Below are 21,340 nucleotides of genomic sequence, written 5' to 3'. Positions count from 1 at the left end.
GGACAGTGAAACAAAGAAGGGCCAACAGGAGAGCCTAGGCTTGGCTGCTCTGGCTCACCGGGAAGTCAGAGAAAAGGGGGATCTGGGAGACAGGTTCGGGAGGTTAGCCCAGGAGATGCCCCTGCCCATTGTTCCCCTGGTGGCAAGTCTCCTGGGGTCCCTTAGAGGGAAGAAGGGGGAAGGGAATGGTATCTGCCTGCTCCCCTGGGAAGGCTCCTCCTGGGTCCCCTGTGTTGAGCATAGTTCTCTCTCTCTCGTAGGTGGAAATCTTAGGGGGCGTTTCAGGGGACGGTCTCAATAGAATATGCATCAGCTTCCCAGGTGTGCTCTTTCAGGGTCCTGGTCTCCACTGGTTGGTAGGCACCAAGGCAGGGGGTCATTAGTCAATGCAGCTGGTCCTACGTCAGTCAGGGCCACAGTGTCACTTGTCTGGTTTTGCTGCTTTTCTGGGCTGGGAGCTGAAATGCAACGGAGGCCTAGATGTTATCTTTACAGAGGGAAAGGTCAGGGCTTCCAAACCGCATAGCCAGCAATATGCTAGGGGAGCAAAGGTTACTCTCGGGGTAAAGGCCCTTGTTTTCCTAGCATTGCCCCTTGCTAGGCATCCGGGGCTTTCTGCCCTGGTGAGTTTCTGTGCCTGGCCCATCGTCCTTTCTCTGCTCATGGCTGTCTAACTGCTTATCACACAGATAATGAGAACCTGCTGTGCCTGAGGATGGGTTGAGACACGGGCTTTTCTCTCTCAGGAACAAAGACCCAGACTCATAGCAGAGCCATCCTCTCCTCTGCAGTCACACACACAGGACCAAAAAAAAGGGAAAACCACAGACTTTATCCTTGACACTCCAGTAGAGAAAGCTTTATTTTTTTCACTGATGTTTTTATGTCCTCTGGGTGTCATGCATCAGCTGGAAACCAAACAGAGACTCCCAGGCTGTGTCCATGCCCCCACCCTGTAAAAGGACAGCGGTCTGGGTGGGCCCCTTCCTGGATGGGTGGGCTCCCTTCTCCCATGAGCCCAGCCGGAGAACCCAAGGCCCCAAACAGACAAGCAGAGTGAAAGCACAGGCAGGACGTGCGGGCCACAGCTTCAGGGCTCGAGGACACCCGTGGCTTGGTTGGGCTACACATTTGTTCCCCAGATAGACCAAGGCCAGTGTCTGCTGCTTACGCCACAGGTCAGGGCAATAGTGAGCTCGGGAAGAGCCCGGAGACTGCAGCTTTACACATTAGAGTCTGGGGCATGTGCTGCCCCACCCTGCTCCTGGCACTCTAGACCACCCTCTGCCTGCGGTAGGCAGTGTGTCTCCACCCCACGAGGTGCATCACACCCAGGCCATGTGGGAGGGCGATCCCTGGGACTCCGGCCCTGGTCTCTCTCTGGCTCAGTGGCCTCGGGAGCAGATACCGACAAGCTCGTCTACTGCTCCTGCCAGAGGCTGGGGGTTCAGGGCCACATGCCAGCTCCCTGACAAGGCACTGAGGCTTGAACATCAAGGAGGGGTGGCTGGTGCACTGAGTCCTGAGAGCACCCAAGACAGCAGGAAGGGTGGCCTCACAAATGAGGAACACCGGAGGAACCCGTGAGAAACAGGCAGAAAACACAACAAGTCTGTGACTGGCTGGCCTCTAAACAGACAGCTTCACTGTGAAGGAAAACCCCTATTCTGTAAAACTACTGTTTGGAATTCTCTGCTATTCTTTGGATGGCCTCTTATTCTGAAAAAGTAACTTCGCTTTCTAGCCTGCTTGAATAGTGGAGGAGATAAACTTAGCTATCTGACCTTGTAGGCCAGAGACTAGATCAGCCGTGGGCAAACTACGGCCCGCGGGCCAGATCCGGCCCGTTTGAAATGAATAAAACTATTGGAAAGAAAGACCGTACCCTTTTATGTAACGATGTTTACTTTGAATTTATATTAGTTCACACAAACACTCCATCCATGCTTTTGTTCTGGCCCTCCGGTCCAGTTTAAGAACCCATTGTGGCCCTCGAGTCAAAAAGTTTGCCCACCCCTGGACTAGATACACCCAATGCCATGCCATGTGCATTTTTTAATTGGATAGAACTGTATAGTTTTCAAGGCCGCCGCCAGCAAGCACACAAAGGGCTGGCTCTTCTATAAAAAGGGAAGTTCGGCTTGTAGCTTTGCTTAGATTTGGATTCATTTCCCTGAGCCTGCCGCGGTGAATAAAGTGTAACTCCAAACTCTCAGAGTGTTGTTTGGTTCTGGTCCGGTTTTTCTGTAACATCACCACTGGGTGAGGAAGCCCCGGCACTGGGTGTAGATGGTAGCCTGAGGTGAGGGTGCCTGGGCAACAGCCAGGAGTCACTAACTCCTGTGGACAGGGGCACAGTCCTCGGGGCAGGCGGAAATGCCCAGTGGGTCAAGTAAGTCCCATCCTTGGAGATGTGTGCGGGAGCGGGGCTTGGAGCTGGGCAGGATGTGTGGTGGAGATGCATCCAGGAGCCCTGGCAGCAGGTCCCAGGGGGCGGGGAGCTCCTGGCCCAAGCTGGAAGGAATGTGCAGGGGGCAGGAGTCACACACTGCCCTGCATGGATACCCACCCTGTCCTTTCCTAAGGGGGCAGGACTCCTGTCCCAGATCCACTCCACTGTCTGGGACTGAACACCGAGAGCATGAGGAGAAATGACCACATCCATCTCTGATTCGTTTGCACAGGTTTATATCTGATTCAGTCTGATTCCTCGAAAACTTTCTTAAACATTAGCATTTTAAAATTAAAATTTAGATTGTAAGAAAAAAATAATGCCTTTGTTGAACTAAGACAGCGCACCACTTTCGCCCAGTCTTCCTTTCCAGGTGTGAAGGTAAGGGTTTCGCTGTCAAATCATTTGGGGGGGACTGGCGGGCGGCAGAGAGGAGGGGCTCATTGCCGAAGCTGAGTCGCAGCTGTAGAGGCTCTTCCTGCTGGTCTCCCAGTACCACCACACTGTGCTCCGTGGGGCAAGCACACTCTCAGACGCTTCCTCCTTCGACCTCTCTGAGTCTGATGATTTCTTGGGGAGCTGAGCCTCCGTCCCTCCCATCCCTGGCCAGGCTGTCTGTGCCTCTGAGGCAGAGCCCTGTGCTGTGCTGCTGGGCGGGAGCCCCTCAGCCCTGGATTGGTTGGGCGGTGCGGGGGGAGGGAGCGGGAGCCGGCTCAGTACTCTATGTGGAAAGGATAGTCCTTGTGATTTTTAGCTCTGGAAACCGGGGAACAAGTCAAAGACAGAAACACAGAGGGATTACTATTTTTAAGGGAAACATTTTTAAATGACACAATTACATATTTCTATGCTCCCTAGGGTCTAAAATTCATCCCTGGGTTCCCCCACCAGCCCATTCCCAAATAGGAAAGAATTCGGAGATGATTTCATGAACCTAAAACTTATGATAAATATTCATCCAGGAACCAATGGCTCAGGCTGAATATTGCTTCCTCTATTTCCAGAGTAGGGAAGGAGCTGTTCTTACGTGGGGAATTTGGTCAGTCGGAAGTTCCTGTCCAGGCTGAAAAGGGCATTCATATCCTCTTCTGGTAACTCAAAATCAAACACCTGGAGCCAAAATAAAACGTTCATGGGAAAGTCATCTCAGTGAACACCTGCCAAGCACGTGTCACCTGCTAAGCACCGTGCTGGGCATGTGGGGGGGACACTTGGATGTAAAAGAGACACTGCACGTGGCACCTGGCCCGTCCCCGGCCCTCAGCCTCAGTTCCCAGGATGCTCTGGGACTTAGGCCATTTGCCCAGCGTGGGCTACAGCGGGGACCCTTGGAGAGATGAGATCTGGGCTGCGCTCATCCCACAGGAGAGATGAGCAGACCAGACAGTAAAGGGTGCAGCGAAGGATCTTTCCCAGCGCTCACAAAAACAGGAAACACAAACACCACAAATCCAAAACACAGACGCTTGTTCCACACACCCCCGCAGTGAGGGAGGGTCTGGGCCTCAAGAACATTAACTCTAACAATGGCCATAACACATTGCACTTCTGAGTCCTCACTTTCTGTTCCTCCTAAAATGTATTCTAAGCTGCCCCCTTACTTGGCCCCTAACAGGCCTGAGGACTGTGACCTGCTCCTACGACCACATGGAAGAGCCAGCCCTGAGCCACCACTGAGGACCAGGAAAGAAGGTGCAGGGCGTGAGTCCATCTTCACTCAGGGGGGACAGGCCCCGACCAGCCCCTACCCACCGGAGACCCTCCACAGGATGCCTAGCAGAAACCACGGGCTCCCTGTTAGCAGTTCTGCCTGGAGCGGGGGCTGGCCCTGGGCAGTTTGGGTTAAGGGGAGAAGCGAACAGTCTGGAAGGGTCCCTTTCATCATGGTGGGCAGCCCTGGGACAGCACTAGTGAGTGGTGCTGGGTGCAGAGGAGCCGCTGGGTGGGAGCCTGGCCCCTTATCACCGGTCCTTCCCCGTTTAATCCTGTCTGCATCTCCCAGGTGGGTGCCTGCCGGGCGCAGCTCCGTGTCCCCTGGGTGTGGCCTGTGCTTCCCCACCCCCCTGCTGTGTCAGAGCCTCACAGGCCGGCTGCTTGCTGCAGTGTGTAGCTCATGCATGACCCCAAACCCACTGATGTCAGAGAAGGAGAACACCTCCCTGGATATTCTCAAGAATCCGCTTCGGGTTAACGGATTTGGGGATGACGATCACATTCCTCTGGATCTGAAACCGGATCAAAATCTGTTGGGGAAAACGGATATTATGAGACCAAGGGAACCAGGTGGAGTCAGGAGCCAGCTGCTTCCCCTACGGGTCACGTTGCATTGTGCAGGGAAGCCGAGTGACCCGGGCAATAGGCACTGTAGTGCCCAGCGCTCCTGTCCGCAGTCCTTAGGAGAAAATGGCATTTCTGCACTGTCCCATAGAATGTCTGGAGGGATGGCCGCTGGCCCCAGGAGCTCAGAGGACCTGCTAACGCCTTAACAGAGTTCACTATCGTGTCCAGTCCCATGAACCGCTGGACATTAGAGGAAGGAAAAGAGTCACGAACTCCTTCGGGTCCACTCAACTGGTGGGCTGCGGGAGGAAGCCTGGGGCCACGGCATGCAGACAACTGATGGTGGGGCCTGAATGAATGGGACCACAGTGCCCTCAAGGGGCTGGTGAACACCGGACAGTTCTATTAGTCACTCGCTGGGCCAGAGCGAGGCATCCGCCCGTGCCCACGCATGGCTACTGCAGTGAGCAGAGAGGGGCCCTCCCAGCCCAGCGGGTACCCACCTACCTGAGCTGCGGACTTCTGGTGCTTCTGTGCGATGGACTGGATCACGGGGTTGTCCATCAGGTCCACACCCCCACTAGGGAGAACATCGCAGGGGCTGTGAGACCAAATGTGTGCACCTCCCTCCTTGAAAAAACAAGACTTTCTCCAAAATGTAAACTCTAGCTCTACTTTTGTCTGATCACAATACTTGCTCAGTGTGGGAAATCTAAATGGTGCAGAACAGCTGGTCACCAGATCCACCATCTAGCGATAGCCACGGCTGACATTTGGGGGGACACAGCTGGACACTTGGCCTTCACATCTATTTGGTGCTTTGTCTGGAGACCCAGGCGGCAGCATCGGAGTGTCTGAAGCACAGGCTCTCTGCTGTGTGGTGCCCCTGGGACTTCTGACCTCTTCTGTAGGACCTAGGGTGGTGTCTGCAGCACCATCGGCATGAATAGATAATTGATAGCAATCTCAGCAAAGTTCACCTCAAATCCCAAGAGAAAGCTGAGACAGTGGACTGTGGAGCCTTTATGCAGAGATTGTAGACTGGCTCCGGGTCTGCCCTTCCATGATGTCAGGCCGCCAGGCCCTGAGCACTTGGGTGAGCTATTGTTCTTAGCGAACATTTTTAAGCAGTTAGTGTGTTTCAAGCAGTTACTGAGATAAAAATCATCCTCACTGTCTATGAAGGGACCAAACAGAGCCCACCCCACTTGGCTGTGGGTCTGGGACATCGGCCATCTCCCTTCTCTCACGTGGCTCCCACCACCCACTCTCTCACTGGCTTCCTCCACCCCAAGCTCAGCTGTGAATACAACCCAGATGCTAGGAGCTCCCTCACTCTACCAACGTCACGCACATCTGTCACACTTCACATGGGAAACACACAGGCAATAACAATCCAAAAATCTCAGCCTTTCCTGGACCACTAATACGTCCCTGGCACTGAGCTAGGAGCTGGTATGAGAGTCGTGACTTAGAGGCAGTCCCCACAACTCAAGTAGAAGAGAATGAGAAGAAAATAATGACAGGATAGTGTGATAAGGGCTGTGGATGCAACACAAATAAGGAAAAATCGGGAGGGCTTCCTGAAGGAGATGATGCTGAACTGAGCCTTATATTAGAAACTGGAGTAGCCAGATTAAGAAAAAAAAGATAAGATTTCTAGGTAAAGAGAACTGTATTTGCAAAGGCACAGAGACTAGAAAGCAGGAGCCCCAAATAGTTTCAAACGGTTGGCGCAGAGCATGCTGCAGGAATAGGTAGACACAGGCAGGGCCAGACCAGGAATTGAAGGATTTGTAAGCGGGAGGATGACACGGTCACAATGAGGTGGCTCCCTTCAGCTGCTGTGTGGATAGTGGCTGAGAACCAGGCAAACCTGGGAGGTGTTAAGAGGCTGCTGTAATCACCGGGAGAGAATTCGTACTTAATGAAGGCATTAAGTGAGAACAGAGAGCAAGAGAGAGAATCCAAGTTTCCTGGCAAAATAACCAGTGCTGTCAAGTTGGATTGGGGGTAGGAGGAGAGATCAAAAAGGGAATACATTTCTGGCCCATGTGGCCAGTGGGTGGTGGCTCATCCGCTGATGTAGAGGGCACAGCACACAGTTCGGGTTCTGGGAAGATGATTCTATAGAGATCAGGATGTCTGTGACCCGTCCCTAGAGAGAGGTCTGGCAGAGCACGGGAGGTACCAGGAAAGAGCTCAGCAAAGAGGTTGCTTCCTTCTGGTTATGGCCCTTAAAGGTCACTGCCCTTCTGGAGGCAGCCACTGAAGATGACTGTCCTACGTCCACCAGCTCCTCCCTCAGCCCAGCCCACTGAGACCAGGGTGCTGGCAGTCCCACCTGCTGGAGGACTGTGGTCTCCACAGCCTGCCTACACTTTCCTTACGCCTAACTCTGTAAATGAAACTGAGGCATGCATCCATTTCTGGCCACAAATTCCCTACCTGGAACCCCCGAGGGGCTGGTAGGCAGTCACGGACACGTCTCTGGACTGGCAGAAGCTGATCAGATTCTTCTGATTGAGATATGGGTGGCACTCAATCTACAAAGAGAATCACAGCTGACCAGAGACCATTCAGACTAACAGGGCACTGTAAAAGAGGGCCCACATCAATGCCCTGGCTCCATCACTGATGAGCTGCGTGGCCCACCTCCGGGCTCGCGTGTGAAGTGCCAGGCTGAGCTGAGGGGTCTCCGAGAGGCTGCCCGCTGTAAGCAAGCCCAAGAACACCTTTACCATCTGAACGCTCGAGAATCCCTGCTCAGCAAGGCCCTCCCTGACCGCCTGAGGTAAAAGTGCGGCCCTCCCACCTCCTCCTCGCCTTTACCTTACACTGTAGCACGGATCATTAGCTGACATCTTACATGTTGTCATTCTTTGCAACTGTCTACTGTTGCCACTAGGGCGTAAGCTCCATGAAGGCAGGAATCTGGGTCTGATTTTTTGTTTTGTTCAAGACATGCCCCCAGCTCTGGAATAAGCTAGGCACAGAACAAAGCTCAGCAAGTGTTGAGTAAATGAAGGAAGCTGGGGAGTTACGTGTGACAAACAGGCTACAGCTGATTCCAAGGGACGGCGTAAGAAAATCAGGAGCAGATTCCTGTCTCCGCCCCACTCTCTAAATTCTCATGTATGATTCCAGGTTCTGTGTGAACTCAAAGTCAGTCCTAGACTGGCAGAAGCTGATCAGCTTCACTGGCAGAGTGAACTCAGAACCGGGGACAGTGCCCTCGCTGGTTCCCAGCTGAGCTGTCAGGACCCACAGGCAGAGCTGTCAGAGACCTCAAAGATGAGCCACTGGCTCTCTGAGAACTCCTCTGAGGGCGCATTCCCGAAGGGTTTCCCAGGATATTTAGGAAACAGATCCTGCTGCCCCTCCTCACCCCACAAACCAGGCCACACCCCTCCCCATGATTTAAAGTGCCACTCAACAAAAGTCGACACAGAACGGAATGCTTGTGCACAGACAGAAACAGTCTGTGAGGTTTTAACACAGAGGAGCTCAGCAAGGCTGCAGGTCGGGACACCGACCACTCCTTGTGGGATGTGACCAGAACTTTCAGAAGGCTGAGGACTTCCCGCTCTTGCCCTGGGTACTGACAACTTGAGTCTGTTCACTTGCGGAAATTCACTGAGCTGTGTCCTTTAAGATCCATGCACTCTTCTGTACTGGTGTTATACCTCCATTGAAAAGTTTATTTATAAAAAGAATAGAACATGATGTTCTATTATTAATATCCCTACACTGGAAGCTACCCATATGTCCATCACCAACTGACGGGATAGTCACAGGATGGAATACCACGGGGAAACAAGGATGGGCAAATCACACCTGGATGCAGGAGGACCTGACACATGCAATGCTGAGTAAGGAAAGCCAGGTGCAGAAGAGCACATAACGCGTCACATTTTCTGTATAAAGTCCAAAGGCTAATCTGTTCTGTCAGAAATCGGGACAGTGGCTGCCCTTGGCGAGGAGCAGGGACTAGAAGCAGCAGGGCAGGGCCTCTTAGCTGTTTCTGCCTCTGGGTCGGGGGTGGGGAACCTTTGTTCTACCAAGGGCCACTTAAATAATTATAACACCATACAAAATGATCAACTTAAAAATCAGCCTGCTATATTTGGTCAAGCATTTAATTAACTCACCCCTAATGCCTTGGCAGGGCCAGACCAAATGATTTCATGGGTCTTACTGGCATATGGCTCGTGGACCAGAAGTTCCCCATCCCTGCTCTGGGGGCTGGTCCAGTTATGAGAACTTATCAAGCTCCATTCTTATGTGTGCACTTTTTTGCACGTACACAACACGTTAATAAAAGTTTAAGTAAAATAAGTGCCCCTTTTTACACATGAAGGCAGCTAGTCTAGAAAGCACTGTAACCCTTTCCTCACAAGTCATTTCTCAGCATTAAAGTCTCACGGAGGCTGTGATCTTGCAGAGGTAGGGTCCCTGGTAAGGCCCCAGGAAGCCAGCATCACCTCTGACCATCATTAACGAGGAATTAGGACCTGCTGGTCCCTTTGCCACTTCTGAGCCACCAGGTGATTCACCCCACGGCTGAAGTGAAAACCCTGCCTTCCAAGCACACCACCTCCCCTGACGAGCCTTTTAAAAAGGTCTTGCCTGTACACCTGCCATTTGCCTAACCGCTCCATAGTCATGACTTGCTTTGTTGTTGTTAATCCTCATCCGAGGATATTTTTCCATTGATTTTTAGAGAGAGTGCGAGGGAGAGGGAGAGACAGAGAGAAACATCAGTGTGAGAAAGACACATTGATTGGTTGCCTCCTGCACGCACCTGGACCAGGGCCAGGAATCTGCAACCAAGGTATACGCCCTTGACTGGAATCAAACCCAGGACCCTGCTCTATCCACTCTGGCAAAACGGCTGGCACCATAGTCATGACTTTTGACAGCCACAGGAGAAAATGCCTACTTCGTGCTCCGCCCACTTTGTTTCCAGTGTAACCCTGTGGAGGCAACAGCTGAAAAGCTGACTCCATCCTTCCAAGCCGCTTAGCCATCCACACTGACCTGGTTAGTCAATGGTTTGAACCTCAAGTTGGGCTTATTCAGAAGCCTCTCCAGCTGCTCGTGGTTGAAGTTGGACACCCCAATGGCTTTCACCAGCCCTGCAGCCACCAGGTCCTCCATGGCCTAGAGAGAACAAGAATTCTTTTGGGTGTGTGGGCTCTGTCTACTCAACTAGTAATTTGTCACCCTCCATCCTTCGCACAGTATCCTAAAACTGGCTCTGCCCAATATCTTAAAATATCTTAAAATATTTGACTTCATGTGTTATAAGCATTTCTGTACTTGAGGTTTCCCCCCAGTTTCATCATTTAATAGCTGTGGGATCTTGGGCACATTATATGACCTCACTAAGCCTCAATTTTCTCATCTGCCAAGTGGGTACAACCTTACCGTGTCACGGGGTTAAGGATTACATCAAATAAGGAACACAGAATGTTTAGCTAACACTCAGCACATGTACCTATTATTTCTGTTACTCTGAATGTCTGTTGATATGATATCGGCAAGGATGTCCACAGCGGACTGCTCAGCCAGTTTCTACCTAAATTACCATCTTCCTCAGTATGATGATGTACCGTCATTCTAACTCACCACCTTTTACCTTGTAAGGGACTTGAGGGCAGGAACCCTACTCTGCTGTTCACTGGCCAGCTCTCAGCTTCAGGAAGAGCGTGGCCTGGTGCCAGGCTAAGTAGTCAGCATGAGTCCTAGTGGCCATGGGGCCAGTGGCCAAAGTCAGTGTGCCCTGCACGGTCACCCTGACCTCACTCATGCTACAAACAGCCCAGAGTTGCAGCCATGCCTTTCAGGAGAGGCAGTGCCTGTGACCGACCGAAGGGTTGCAGCCCCCTGGGCACTGTTCCCAACAGATCAGACACCTCAGTTAATCTCTGTTAAGTGAGGTCAATTTGTCCATTTAGAGGTTGGCCTGACCTGGGAGCTCCTGCCTGACTGTGCTCCCCTGCCCCCTCTGGCTGGATGACCTCCGGCACTCCCACCCCTGCACCTGCCCATCTCACACCAGTGGGTCCAGAGTCTCGTCTCCCTAAACTCAGCAAGTTCCCATGTGAATGTGCTTTCTTCCCATGCCTCACACTCACCCTCATGTTGATTTGTAAGATTACAGGCACCTGGTGGGCTGGGCTAGAAGCCAGAGTGAGCAGGAACCTCCTCTCCTCCGGCCACACCATCAAATCTCTGCCACACCTCCCTCCTGCCACTTCCCCTGACTCCCATGCTCAACATTCTACTTCAGGCCTCATCACTTCCTGTGCGGACGCTGGCAGCGGGTTAGAAACGTGGTCCCTTCCTCCATGCATCTCCAAGGCGCACCCCAATGTCACCATCTGTCAAAGCTTTCATTCTGAAATGCTTACCAAAGAGCTAAGGGAACTATAAAGTACTAGGAGTGGCCACGGAAAATGGACTTTTGCTTTCCTTTTTATACTCTTCTGTAGTGACCATGTGATGTTTTTTAATACAAAAATAAACACTTAAGAGTAAAGGGAGGTCTGGGTTAGTTATCCTTAAAATGCACGTTTCAGAGAGATGAACAAGAGGAAACTGGCTCTGAATCCCGCAGACAGGTGTCCCTTTGTGCTGCACACCTGCCTTTTGAGGAGACAACCTGGTATCTCTGAACGCAAGGAGCTCAGGATCCACGGCTTCCCACTCGAAGCCCTTCAGTAGGAGGAAGATGCTGCTGGCCAGCTCAGCTTACCTCCCACGTGTCCAGGTAATCAGTGTCACTGGGAATCGCCATGCCACTGCGGTCCAGGGGCAGCTCTTCCCCCCCAGGCTGTCAGAACAAGAAGGCAGGAGCTTAGTGGGGGCTTACTGGTGGTCACCCTCTAAGCAGGAGACTGGATGGAGAATCAAGACATGGGGAAAGGATGCTAGGCCAGAAGGTCTGGGTCCGAGCACAGCCCTCGCCATGTGACTTCCCTTCTCCATGCCCTGCCTCCACCTTCACAAGACCGAGGGTTGGGTGGACTCGGTGGCCAGCAAAGTTCCCAACAGCCTGGAAGTTCATGCCCACCTCTCACAGGTCAGGAAAGGGGGACCCAGGATCCTTGCCTGTTATGAGAACATTGCTTAGCAATTTCAGGTAAAAAAGAGGGAAAGGCGTCTTGACTTCTTAAGAGCTCAGTCAACTTTCTCCCAAGTCCACCGTGAGGCTCCTCTCTGCTTTGCTTAGAATTCACATCATGGTGAGAGATATCGAAGCCAGAATGCAAGGGGCTTCAATAATTCTCTTGAGCAATAGTGGGAACGTCTAAAACTGCAGCTTGGTCCACATTTTTTAGGGATTTTCATGATGAACCAACTAAGGTGTCTCATGTCAAAGCAACCTCCCATGTTGACATATGTCCAGACCTGTGTACAAGTGCTACCTGGCCTTGTCCCTGAGGGCTGCTGACCACCAGGAGCCATTTGGGGATCTGCTAGAAGGTGAGGGCCAGGCAGAGTAACGCATGTCTGACTGAGCATCCGCTTCTGGGCCCCGATAATGACACTGAATCTTTCTGTGCCTCAGTTGTACCCTCTGTGCAACGGGGGTGTTATCAGTACCTGCCTCACGTAATTGTGAGGATTAAATGAACAATACATGTAAGGTGCCTAAAAAAGTGCCTGGTTCGACGCTAAAAGAACATGAACAGCTGACAATAAGTGTGACACAGCTACTGTCATCACTTACCCATTATCCTCTGGGTGCACAGACAGATTTTACAGACAGAAATCATTTCTGAATCACCCTCTCTCATTTCACTTTCTGGCCATCTTCTGTTCTCCACTAGCGGCATGACTAACGTGCAGTTGCTACATCCTTCATTGAAATTAAATACAACGCCTGGAAGCAAAGCTGTACTAGGAACAAAGTAGTTTTGTCCTTTAATCTAACCAGAAACCCGTCAGCTCGACACACACCATAAGCTCCTCAAACCAGGTGCACACATGGGAGATTCCAGTGCAGCCACCACCCACTCCAGTGCAGGGAGAGCGTCCTCTTTCAGGGCTCGCTGTGCCAAATGTGTGCCTGAGCCCTTAGCCAGGCAGGATGTCATCTAGGCCTGGGGCAGTTGCACAGGGACATCCTGGCCAGGACTAAACAGGTTGGGAAAGCAGCTGAGCAGGGTGTAAGGTGGGGCAGGGGCGGGAGGGGGGGGGAGGGGGCAGTTGGTGAGACACTATCAAGTGGAGTGAATTACACCAAATGGAGAAATAATCTCCCTCCAGAACCCTCCGGACCTGCTGCAGGTGGATAAGCAGGCGTCTCCCATAGGGCAAAGCGGCCTTCACTCCCCAAAGAGATCATAACCTGCACGAAGAGACGGGGCCAAGGAACTCCCTGGAACAGGGAAATGACATGAGCAGCAGCTTTGAGTAGCAGTATGTCCTCTGTCCCGACACCTGCTTTTACCTAAAGACCTATGGAAAAAGTGGGCTGCTCTGTTGGCTTGGAGAAGAAATGACTGGCTTAGAAGCAAAAACCATAGTTGGTTAGAGGTCCTCGAGGCCAAGCCTCTCCTGAGTTGAGGCCCAGAGATAACTGAATGTGTGTGTGTGGCTGGCATCTATGTGCCCTGGCTGCCAGCCCAGCTCTTTACACCACCCACCTGGACATGACCAGGAAAGAAGCCTGCCAGTGGGGGATCTCACCAGGCCTGGGCAGTACCTTGAAACCCATGGGCCAGTGTATGAGGTAGAGGTCCAAGTACTCCAACTTCAAGGCCTTCAGAGTGTTGGAGCAGGCTGGTCTCACCAAGGACTTCTTATGGCTGGTGCACCAGAGCTACAAGGGAGAGGAGAAGCGTGACAATTGGCCACAGAGCCAGCATTGACACATCTTCCCCTGGGTCCCACAAATCCAGGCTCTGGAAGACAAACAACATCCAAGACCCGGTGGCCATAAATACAGCGGCCGTGACATTATTCTCCAATGGTCCAGGACGTCCACAGGGAGGCGGTCTGCAAAGCTCAGCTCCTCCTGCCTGATTTCTCCTTAGGGGAACTGGGGGGAGGGGAAACACCGTGAAATTATTTGATGGGAGAGCTGTCTGGTTATTTGGATCCACTGAGACCAAAAAGATAATAAAATAAAATAAAAATACCCACAGGCAGAAAAGATATGAGGAAAAATCAGAAGAATTTGTGTATTCAGTTTCCCACTTGAACAGACTCTATGTTAAAGGTTCTCTGTCATAAAGACCTCAATCCTGCAGATTAAACTAGGTAAGAAATTTAACACAGACTGCCTTATACTTAGTGCTTAACACCCTCTGTGAAGTAAAGAAGTTTGTAATTTGTTTTCCCCTCATTGTTTCCTTTATTATACTATTTTGGCACCATACAATTTTGGCAGCAAGAGCAAAACAAACAAAATAAATAAATCAAAGAAAGAGGATAAAAATATATAAAACCAAATTACAAGTACAGTATGTTTACAAAAAAGCAACTAGAATACATCATATTATTAAAAACAGCACTTTCTAGATCAGCCGTGGGCAAACTACGGCCCGCGGGCCGGACATTTGAAATGAATAAAACTAAAAAAAAAAAAAGACCGTACCCTTTTATGTAATGATGTTTACTTTGAATTTATATTAGTTCACACAAACACTCCATCCATGCTTTTGTTCCAGCCCTCCGGTCCAGTTTAAGAACCCATTGTGGCCCTCGAGTCAAAAAGTTTGCCCACCCCTGTTCTAGATGGTGAGTATATCAGTGATTTTTTTAAAATTGTATTTCCAAGACTTTTCTAAATTTCAGGAATAATGAGCACACACTCTGCTGGCTATGACCCAGCTGGGAGCACCCGTCCCCTCTGCTGGCTATGACCCAGCTGGGAGCACCCATCCCCTCTGCTGGCTATGACCCAGCTGGGAGCACCCGTTCCCTCTGCTGGCTATGATCCAGCTGGGAGCACCCGTCCCCTCTGCTGGCTATGATCCAGCTGGGAGCACACGTCCCCTCTGCTGGCTATGACCCAGCTGGGAGCACCCGTCCCCTCTGCTGGCTATGACCCAGCTGGGAGCACCCAACCCCTCCGCTGGCTAGCCACAGGAACCCCAGGTGCCCACCTCCCTAACTGGAGGATCAGGAGAGATTTGGGTTCCTGGGCCAAGGTCCCCTGAGCCTCTCCTTTTATAGCACTGATGAGTTAAAGCATTGTATCCAGGTAACACAGACAAGCAAATCTACTATAGGAACAGCACCAAAGCTTGCAATTACGAAAACTTATTTATTTTTTAAATTTACTTTATTGATTTTTTACAGAGAGGAAGGGAGAGAGATAGAGAGTTAGAAACATCGATCAGCTGCCTCCTACACACCCCCTACTGGGGATGTGCCCACAACCAAGGTACGTCCCTTGACTGGAATCGAACCTGGGACCCTTCAGTCCACAGGCTGATGCTCTATCCACTGAGCCAAACCGGTTATGGCACAATTGCGGAAATTTAGATGTGGCAATCACTCGGGAGATCGTGAAACCCACTGTCTGCTCTTCCATGATGGAGCTGGGTTCCTGAGCCAGCCTCGGGAAGGACAGCTGCCATGTGAACTCTCTGCTCCTGGCCTAATGGCCTTAATATTCTTCTTCAAAGTCAAAAGCAAAGGAATTCTTTAATTCTCCACTCTCTTGGTCTGCCGCCAGCATTTCTTACAGGGCCCACCTCCTGACTGTCCTTCCCAGCCATTTCCTTGCCATCTGTCTGGTGCTGTCCCAAGGCAGGCTGTCACCCCTCCCACCGACACTGCTGTTAAGGTCTCATGCCTTCTGCCTCCTGTTTAAAGGACTCTGCTTTCACCTTCACAGTCTCCTCTACACAGAACAACTCTGGCTCAGCAGAAGGTAAAACCTTCAGCGGTGCTCCTTGGTGAGAAGAGAACTCCTTAAATGGCGATCAGGTCTTCTGTGATCAGGCTTGTCCACGCTCCAGCCTCTCTGCTCCTTGTGTCCGCTGCCAACATTGCTCAGTCCAGGAACACCAAGCTTCTCAAGGGTCCCCATGCACCCCCCACTACCACCACCACCACACTGCCCATGCCTCCTGCCTTTGCTCTAGTTGTTCCTTCTGCTTGTCACACTGTCCCTGACCCCTTCACCTGCACCACTCCCAGCACGTGCACAAAGCTGCAGAAGCCCTTATCAGGTCTGGTTCAAGTATGAAGGAAGTCAGCAGTTCTATGGGAGCCTGGAAAATCACCCCCGTGCTATGTCAGCTGTCTCAACACCCAAGCCCTGAGCAGCCTGCACCTGCTCTCCCTGCAGGCCAGGTCCTACCTTACTGACGATGAACAGGTCCTCCCGCCGAACCACGCCCTCCTGGATCTTGCTCTGGATCCCGGCTCCGATCTCACTCTCATTGTGGTACAGGTAGGCGCAGTCAAAGTGCCGATATCCCACATCTATTGCCACTTTCACTGCCTCTGTCACTTCCCCTGGCGCCGCCTGCAGAATGAACAAGATCCCAGGAGTTGCCCGGCTGACTACCTGCAGCAGTAATAAACTAGGTGCTTGTAAGCCACCCAGCTTTCGTGGTTGGTTGTTCTGCAGCACTTCTTGGGCAATAGATCTCAATGGTAGATTTGTAATCTTACAAGATTAAAAATAAATAAAATGAAGACTTTGTATGGATCAGGAAAAGGTGATTAGGATTAATCCAATTCTATACCACTGAAGTCCAACAGTTTCACAGCTTTTCCTTACCCTGGGTATGAGAACGTGTGGACTCCTACATCTGGCTGTGTGCAGAAGACATAGTGCATACAAGAATTAAAGTCAAGACAAGAATGTCAAGACAGTTAAATCCATAGAGTGCTTATTGAACAGTGCCACATGCATGGCCTTGGCTAGAAGCTGAGAACCACCAGTGAAACCACATCCTGGCCTCTAAGAATTGTTAAGTGGAGAGAAGAAATAATTTAAATAATATTTAGATGAGTGTTGGGTTGATCATTCTAATTCCTACTCTAATTTCCTAGGTGACTTCTTACAGGAATATATATATATATATATATATATATATATATATATATATATATATATATATAATCAAAGACTACATTTAAAAAAAAAAGAAAAGAAAAATTGAAAGTTAGTTAGTGCCAAGTCTCAAAGCACCGACAGGTCAGAAATCCAAAGTAAAGAAAGTTCCCAAGTTCAAAGTGCTTCCGCTATCAGGTTTTACACAGAGGACCCGAAGTTACAAAGTTCCTGTTTAAAGCCAAGTTGACAAGGGCAGAATTCCTTTATCTTATTGATTCAGACAACTTTCCAGTAACAGTGGCCTCCGATCTAGTTAGGTGACTGCCACTCTTTCTGTCTGTACGCAAGCCCGATGATCTTTTCTTCTGGGCTTTCCCAAACATTATTTCTGAATAATTGTGATTTGGCTTCAATATGCAATATCAGAGACAACCCCCATTTCCAGATAATCTGCCATCTACAAATCCCATCTTTCAGACGCAGGAAGCCTCCCGGGGAGTTACAGGGACCAGCTGGCTGGGGGCTGCAGGTGTCCCCGCGGCTTTCTCCTCTCCGGGGCGTCCAGGCGGGCGGCCCCCAGGTTGTTCCTGCGGGTGACCCCTCCCCAGCAGAGCGAACCGCGGTGAGGAAAGGCGCCGCCTCACCTTCCAGGTGCCCAGGCCCAGAACAGGAATCTTCTCCATCCTTCGGAGCGGCTTCTGCGGCTGCGGTGCTGCTCTGGAGCGGAGCCACCGCGGCAGGCCCCAGGTGGGCGGGTGGCGCCGAGGCGGCGGGTTAGTGGACATCTCAGCTGGGGGGGCGGCGCCTGCGGCGGGGGCCGCGATTGGCCGGTGGCCCCAAAGTGTCCGGGTAGCAGACCGCGCCGTCCTGGCCAGTGGACACGCCCACATCTCGGGAGAAAGTTGGACGTTGGGAAGCGGGGTGCGCGCGCGACGCACAGAAGTCCTGGCAGGTCCCAGTCGCGAAGGCGGGCGGATGCGCAGGGGTCTCTAGGGTCCCAGGGTCGGCAGAGCCCCCCCAGGGCAGCCCGGAGAGGACCCGGTCTAGGGCGCTCTGTGCACCGCTCTGGGCGCCTGGGACCAGGTAGGTCCCGACCCTCACCCCACGGGGAGGGGCCTCCAGGATAAGGAGGGGAGGCCTGCTTCCCCTTCTACCACTGGATGTGCTTAGGGCGGGGACCCCGAGGGTCCCACCGGTTCCTAGGACCGTGTAGTGCTTTGTTCCCATCGATGACCTTTTGCGCTGAGGCCAGTAATGCTTTCTACACCCTGAGGTGCTTGGGACAGGGGCGGCCTGGAGGCCGGAGCAAGGCACTGGGCCGCTCCTCCGGGGACCAGGGGCAGGAGCACCCTTGCTGGTGCCTCAGGTCCTCAGGTGGCACTGGGCGGAGTCATTGCCCTGGCTGAGCAATGGAACTGGGCTCCCCGCGACCACGACAATAGACGGAATTCAGGGGCACAGAGTATTCCAGGTCTCGCTCATCTCCCCCGCCCCCCTCTCCTCCCCTCCCCCCAGGGCCTGCGACCCCAGTGCCTGGATGACTCCAATCAATAGTGTGTTTTGTTGTTTCCGGCCTGCGGCTGCAGTGCTGGAGCTGGCCACCAGGGGGCGGGCTGTGCCCACTGGGCTCAATGGAGTAACTGGGGCAGGGAAGGAGTCAGTCATTCTGGGCGTGGCCCTGCCTCTGACCCACCTGGTCCCTTTAATTATTAGCCTCCATCTCCAAGATGATGTGAGCTGCTCAGAGGCGGGAGAGGGCTGTGAGATCCTCTCACTGATTTATTCAGTTACTGTGAGAAAAAAAAATTACTTTTTATTTGTGGGAATATCAGAAAATTCTTTATATACTGCTTTCACGTCACAATATGGCCACAAGTATTTTTGCATTTGGTACTGTTTACATCGTTTGACCCATCGCCCCTCTTTTGTCCTTCAGCCTGAAAATAAGTCATCCCTGAACTGGATGAGACTTGCAGGGTGGGGACCATGCAGGCAGACACACTGCAGAAGCTGGTAAAGTACCCGGTGTCTGCCTCCAGAGCAGACTACTGTGTCCCGCCTCCCTGTCTATCTACTGAAACTTCTCCAGCACCCAGCAGGTCACACCTGCTGTGGAAAAGGTGGGTGCTTCTCCCCCACTACAGCACAGGGGTTACTCTGCCATCTCCCAGATGGGTGTCGAGAATGTCACTTCACCTCTCGGAGCCTCAGTCTGCTTGTGTGAAAACTGCGGTGCTATGAGGACCAACCTCAGAGGGCTATTGTCAGGACGAAGAGGGATGAGCCATGGAGAGTGCTGGCCCGGTGCCTGGCCCTGTGGAAAGGGCTGCTGAGGGCTATGGTTTTACTTATGATTTTCTCTTCCCCATGAAGCTCTCTGCCTCAAGCCTTACTTATTCTGTGGCCTGGGAAAAGCTGCTTCCCATTTGTAAACTCCTTTCTATCTGGGTGTCACATTCTATCTGGGCGGTCCCCTGTCATGGGTGTAGCCAGAGCCAAGACTCTTAGAGGATTGCTGAGGAGCCTCAGGTACACTCAGATATCTAAGAAGGTTCATTCTATTAACAGTATATCTATTAAGTGCCTACAGTGTGCAGGCCCCTTTCTAGACACTTGGCATAGCTCAATGAATGGAGCAGACTAAAATCCCTACCCTCCCTTGCTTCCATTCCAGTTGGGGCATCAGCCAGTGCCACTGGACATCACAGCAGGTAGAGGACACAGGACGTTCAATGTGACACCTTCCTAGGCCGGAGCCCGCTGAGCCGGAGCCCTAGGGTGGATGATTGTGAGCATACGGGGAAGGATTGGTGCTAGGGCTACTCAGGGAGAGCAGCCAGGGGTTGGTGTAGGGACAGAAGCAGACTGGCCTCAGACCACCTATTAGGAGGATTCAGCCTGGGAAGACGTCCTTTTCTGGGAAATTCTGGGATATGTTCTGTCTTTGGAGAGGCATTCGGGTGACCTCTCCTCCTCTTGCAGCTCCAGCATCAGTTCCTGTAGCATCTCCTGAGCCAGATCCAGCTGGATAACTACGGGGCCCAAGCCCACATAGAGCCGGAGGCACTACTGTCATTAGATTTGATGCCACCTCCAGCAGCCGGTCCAGAGCCAGAGCCAAGTGTACGACCGATTCTAACAGCAATTCCAGAGCTAGAGGCCACTCCAGGAGAAGCTCAGAGTGGCCTTGTCTTCCCACGTGTGGAACAGGAGCTGCACCTGGGGCCTCCCTCCACGCCAGCTCCAGAGCTACAGCCAGCACCAGAGCTGGCCTCCTCTCCCCTCTGGTGGTAGCACTTTTTTTTTTTCATTTTTCTTTTTATATTTAAATTTTTAAAAAAACCCACATTTGTTAAAATTTAAATTCAGTATGATGCAACCTTTAAATCATTTTAAACTGCAATTTAGAGGCATTAGCATTTCCCTATGCTGTGTAGCCAGCCCCACCGTCTAATTGCAGACTGTTTTCATCTCCCCAAGAGGAAAGCCCACACCCAGTGGTCACTGCCTTCCCTTAGCCCCCAGCAATAGCTAACCTGTTTTGTCTGTTTCTTTACCTAGTCTGGATTATTCATATAAATGGAATCATACTATGTGGCTTCTTATGTATGCCCACATATTTTAAGAAGGACTCATTTTTGCTTTTCTTAAAATTTAAAATAGCACTTTTTTATTTAAAAGAGAAATCCCAGATGAAAAAAAGATTATATGGGAAAACTGAAGCCCTTATAGTAGATATGTTCAAAATCTGGGGCGGGGTGCAAGTGGGACCGCTGTTCTAAGTGGCACCAGGAGCCAGGAGCCGTAAAGAAACAGCTGGCTCTTTGGTGGCCATCTGAAACAAGGAAAACATACCCAGTGGAAAGACAAAAGGAAACTAGAACAGCATTCCTCAGAACCCGAGGACAGAGAAAGGTTTAACACACTGATGGTACCAAAAACTCTGAAAAAAACAGTTTTAAAGGGATCCAGAAATGAAACATGCTGTGCAAACGGGAAGCAGGGCACGTGGCCTAAATGCCAGAATGGCCACCTCCCTGCTGAGGGCACACACTGCCAGCATGTCACCACTGAAGTATGGTGGCAATCATCTCAGGTAGAAACTATAGTTTAACTTTAGCCCTGCTGTTTGGCTTCTGTACTTATTTGCTTTGTTTAACAATAGAAAAGTTATTTTGATTTTCTGAATTCTATAAATCATCCCATTCGATTGAATACCCTATCGATTGTAATGTGAATATCCCATTGGCTGTGGTCATACTGGTTTTAGAAAGCACATTCCTCAGTACCTGGGAACCAGGACAGCACAATTATCCCCAGACCCGAGGGCTCCAGATAATGTGTTCCTGTCAACTGACTGGTCCCAAGACCCGAGGGCTCTAGAAAATGCATTCCGGTTGACTCATTGGTCCCAAGACCAGGACAGCACAATTACTCTAAATTGCCTCGATGGCTCTAGATAATGTGTTCCTGTCAACTCAGTGGTCCCAAGACCCGATGGCTCCAGATAATGTGTTTCGGTTGATTCAGTGATCCGGAGACCCAAAACTATAATTAACATGCTTAAGTCTGCTTCT

At 51.3% G+C, this 21,340-nt stretch overlaps 1 protein-coding gene across 1 annotated transcript; it reads right to left on the bottom strand.

Moving 5' to 3' along the window:
* Positions 1-3,165: 3,165 nt before the first annotated feature.
* On the bottom strand, positions 3,166-17,653 carry AKR1E2 (aldo-keto reductase family 1 member E2; the record flags this gene model as incomplete). The annotated part of the gene is made up of 10 exons (XM_081087018.1): positions 3,166-3,208; positions 3,480-3,562; positions 4,612-4,695; positions 5,240-5,312; positions 7,181-7,278; positions 9,773-9,895; positions 11,493-11,570; positions 13,449-13,565; positions 16,059-16,226; positions 17,408-17,653. 10 exons carry the CDS (start codon positions 17,651-17,653, stop codon positions 3,166-3,168), a joined length of 1,113 nt encoding a protein of 370 aa, XP_080943144.1.
* Positions 17,654-21,340: the final 3,687 nt, after the last annotated feature.

The sequence above is a fragment of the Myotis nattereri genome (genome assembly GCF_964212035.1).
Source record: "Myotis nattereri genome assembly, chromosome: 1".
NCBI classification, from domain to species: domain Eukaryota; kingdom Metazoa; phylum Chordata; class Mammalia; order Chiroptera; family Vespertilionidae; genus Myotis; species Myotis nattereri.
The sequence above is the reverse complement of the archived record's forward strand: the minus strand, read 5'-3'. Positions and strand labels throughout refer to the sequence as shown.